This window comes from Triticum dicoccoides, chromosome 3B (genome assembly GCF_002162155.2).
Source record: "Triticum dicoccoides isolate Atlit2015 ecotype Zavitan chromosome 3B, WEW_v2.0, whole genome shotgun sequence".
Lineage (NCBI taxonomy): Eukaryota > Viridiplantae > Streptophyta > Magnoliopsida > Poales > Poaceae > Triticum > Triticum dicoccoides.
Window position 1 is genome coordinate 99,032,265 of NC_041385.1, and position 3,651 is coordinate 99,035,915.

The window sequence follows — 3,651 nt, forward strand, 5'->3', positions numbered from 1 at the left end:
TAAAAAACAATAATCAAATAACACTAGATACCCCAAAAATAAGGCAATAATGATGTGATATGCCAGGTAGGGGGGTTGTCTTACCACTCAAAAAATTATTTGATAAGTCCAAATATGAAAGCTTGGTCAACTTCATTTGACCAAGATTTGGAATTTTGCCTGGCATGCAGATAAAAAACAGTAATCAAATAACAGTAGATACCCCAAAAATAATGTAATAATGGTGTGATATGCCAGGTAAGGGGGTTTTCTTACCGCTCAACAAGTTATCTGATAAGAGCAAATATGATAGCTTGGTCAACTTCATTTGATCAAGACTTGGAATTTTTCCTAGCATGCAGATAAAAAACAGTAATCAAATAACACTAGATACCCCAAAAATAACATAATAATGATGTGATATGCCAGGTAAGGGGGTTGTCTTACCACTCAGCATATTATCTGTTAAGTCCAAATATGAAAGCTTGGTCAACTTCATTTGACCAAAATTTGGAACTTTGCCTGGCATGCAGATAAAAAATAGTAGTCAAATAACACTAGATACCCCAAAAACAATGTAATAATGATGTGATATGCCAGGGTAAGGGCGTTGTCCTACCGCTCAACATATTATTTGATAAGTCCAAATATGAAAGCTTGGTCAAGTTCCCAATCCAAGTAGGTATTTCCCCAGATAAACTGCAAGCACTGAGCTCTAAGCTCATCAGATTCGTACAGTTTTTGATCCACCAGGGAATCAGCCCAGAGAAATCAAAGCCTTCCAGCTTCAAATCTGTCAAGTTCTTAAGTCTGGCAATCCAAGAGAGCATTGGCTTCTCTATTCCTGACCCAGAAAGCCACAATGCATTTAGGGACGTAAGGTTTGCTATGGAAGTAGTGTATTGCTTGGGAGATTCAATGCTGCTAAGCCCCAAGAATTTCAACGACTTGAGATGGACAAACGAGTCTGGTATGGCACCCGAAATTTTTGTAGCCCTCAGATCTAAATATTCCAAATTATTTCCTGATGAGAAATCTGGTAGGTGCACAGTAAGACCGAAATTGTAAGACACATCAAGACGACTCAGATTTTCTAGCTGGAAAATCTTTGTGGGAAATTGCCCTTCAAAATTATTATCCCCAAGTGCAAGGCCTCTTAAGAAAGAGAATTCTGCAAAGAACCGAGGAACCTGACCAGAAATTTCATTATCTGCGAGGTTGATCGTTGTTAGAAAACGGAGTTGGGAGAATGAATGGTGGATCGGACTACCTAGTTCACACGTAGACAAACTAATATTCTGTAGTAGCGGAACAGAGTCTGCTAAAGCAACGGACCAATTTGCTTCGCCACTTAAGATGCTCACTCTATCAAGATAAAGCTCTCTCAGATTGCTCAGGTTTGCTACGAGGGTTTGGAAACTTGGGTCTTGAAGATACAAATCAGTATTATAGGAAAGATCAAGCGAACGCAAATTCTTGAGGTGGGAAATTCCAATGGCTATCTGACCAGCAAAACACGCATCAGACAAATTGAGACTGACGAGCTCGATCAGCCGCTCAAACCCAAAACTAGGAAGGCTGGTCAGGCCAAAGTCGTTACCAGAGAGGCTGAGATTTGTGAGGGAGGTGAGGTTGAATAGTGCTGGGCTGAGACCACTGGTGCTCCGCAGGTTACGATCACTGAGGTCCAAAGTGATCACCTGACCAGAGGCCCTGTCGCAGCCAACACCCTCCCAGTGGCAACAGTCTGTGCCATGCTGCCATGACGAGAGGTTGGGGTTGTGGAAGAAGGAGCGCTTCATCTGGAGTAGAGATGAAGCCTGATCAGGGAGGCACTGGATTGTGGTTCCATTGCCACCACTGGCAGCGGTGTGGGTGGAGCAGTAGTATGCAAGCAGTAGCAGGATGAGGTGAAGCTGTGGGTGCCTGGAGCTCATCTTTCTACTGCTTGCTTGTCAGGCTTTACAACTTCAAGCTAGTTCTCAGAGGCAATATATAATACAGGGTAGAACAATACAAGTGGGAATTTCAGCAGTGCATTTTGCTCGTTCCTAGCTAGCAGTACAAGTTTATGTTAAATGCCACTGTTGTTTGTCCAAGACGAAAGCATGTGTAGAGCCATCATGTGGCCAATGTTATTTCCTGTGCAATACGGCAGTGCTGTTGATGTGCACACGACTGGTTGCTGACTGATTCAAAGGTTACGGAACGGTTTGTTACCTTTCATGAGTTAAGGTCTACTTGCATGTAGGCCCGTTGCAAGCTACTGTAGTTATTGTTGTCACTGTACTGTAGTGTGCAACGTGTCTCCAGTGGCAAGAATCTACAGCAGGAGAGCTACGTTTTTAATTTGATTAGGAATCTCTCCTCAAGAGCTGGAGTTGATTAGATTATTACTAGAAAGAGAGTCTGACTGTCTGAGTTTCAGGGGTATATAAGTTGAGCCAACATTAGGAAAGGCTAGACATACTGTTAGTTATAGCTGATTTGAAGACTAAATGGAGAATTTAATCTTTCTGTTTTACTCGGAGAAATACCTTGGGAACGTACATGTTCTGAAAATTCGCAGGTTACTGTTTGCTTGTAAAATAGGGGCTGGAGTTGATTAGATTACTAGATATGGAGCCTGAGTTTTATGGGATATTAGTTCAGACAAGGAACATTGGGAAAGGCTGCACACACTAATTATAGCTGATTTGGGGACCGAAGGAAGAAGAATATTAAAGGTTTCTGTTTCAATTTAGTGCTCTGCAAGATAACTGGTCTCGTGAGGAAGACGGTGGCCGGCAAAGCTGCTCAGTAGCAGGAGTAGGAGGACGTGGAGGTGCTGGCTGTTTAGCTGGAGTCATTTCGCTACTGGCTTGATGCTTCCTCGATGGTGTACAATGGCACAGCATGCCAGTTTGTGTTTAGAAACTGTATTGTACTTGATTTTCCATCACCACAGAAGAAGAAGGTGGAATTGTCGCTGTATTGTACTCCGAGGGAACATGCTCTGCAAGATAACTGGTCTCATTTCGCTACAGAATGCCATTTAGTATTTGCATTTCTAAGGATGCCATTTAGTAGTGCAAACGATCACTACCTTTGAAATATAGTTGCTTTCATAGACCGATTCGGCAAATCAGGTATTGTCGCTGTACCGTGTCTGACTGCCTTTTCAGTGGAATTTCTTTTGTGGTTGTGGTACATACATTCGGCTGTGGCTATGCTCAATCTCTCAAGCCGTTGGTTTGGTTTACATCCTTGTGGAAAAAGAGAAAAAATATTATTATTTTTGGTTATCGATTTTGAAAACAGTTCATTGAAATTGAAAAAAAATGTTCATGGTTTTTCAAAAAAAATACAAATATGAAAAAAGTTCATCTAATTGAAAAAGTTTGTTGACTTTGAAAAAAAGTTCATCGAATTAGAAAATTTTTTTACCGATTTGAAGAAAAAGTTCATGAATTACAATAAAAATTATTGAGCCAGGACGAAGGAAAAAAAACATAAACCAAAAAAGGAAAAAAAAGGAAAAGGAACATTGAACTAAGAAAAGAAATAAAAGGATGTTAGTAATCACGTTGGGCAAAGTGGCGTGATGGTTAATGGCGTTCAGCTCGAAGTGGATGGATATCTTTAGTTCGATCCCTGCGGGATGTGCTCTTTCTTCCTTTCCCTTACAGAAAG

At 41.1% G+C, this 3,651-nt stretch overlaps 1 protein-coding gene across 1 annotated transcript in view; it reads right to left on the reverse strand.

Annotated features, from left to right (window-relative positions):
• Window positions 1-1,954, reverse strand: part of LOC119275004 (receptor-like protein 35) — a 4,821-nt gene extending 2,867 nt beyond the window's left edge. The window contains exon 1 of the mRNA XM_037555784.1: window positions 599-1,954. Within this exon, the coding sequence (XP_037411681.1) occupies window positions 599-1,916 (1,318 nt within the window). The 5' untranslated portion in view covers window positions 1,917-1,954. The remainder of the gene's footprint in view (window positions 1-598) is intronic.
• Window positions 1,955-3,651: the final 1,697 nt, after the last annotated feature.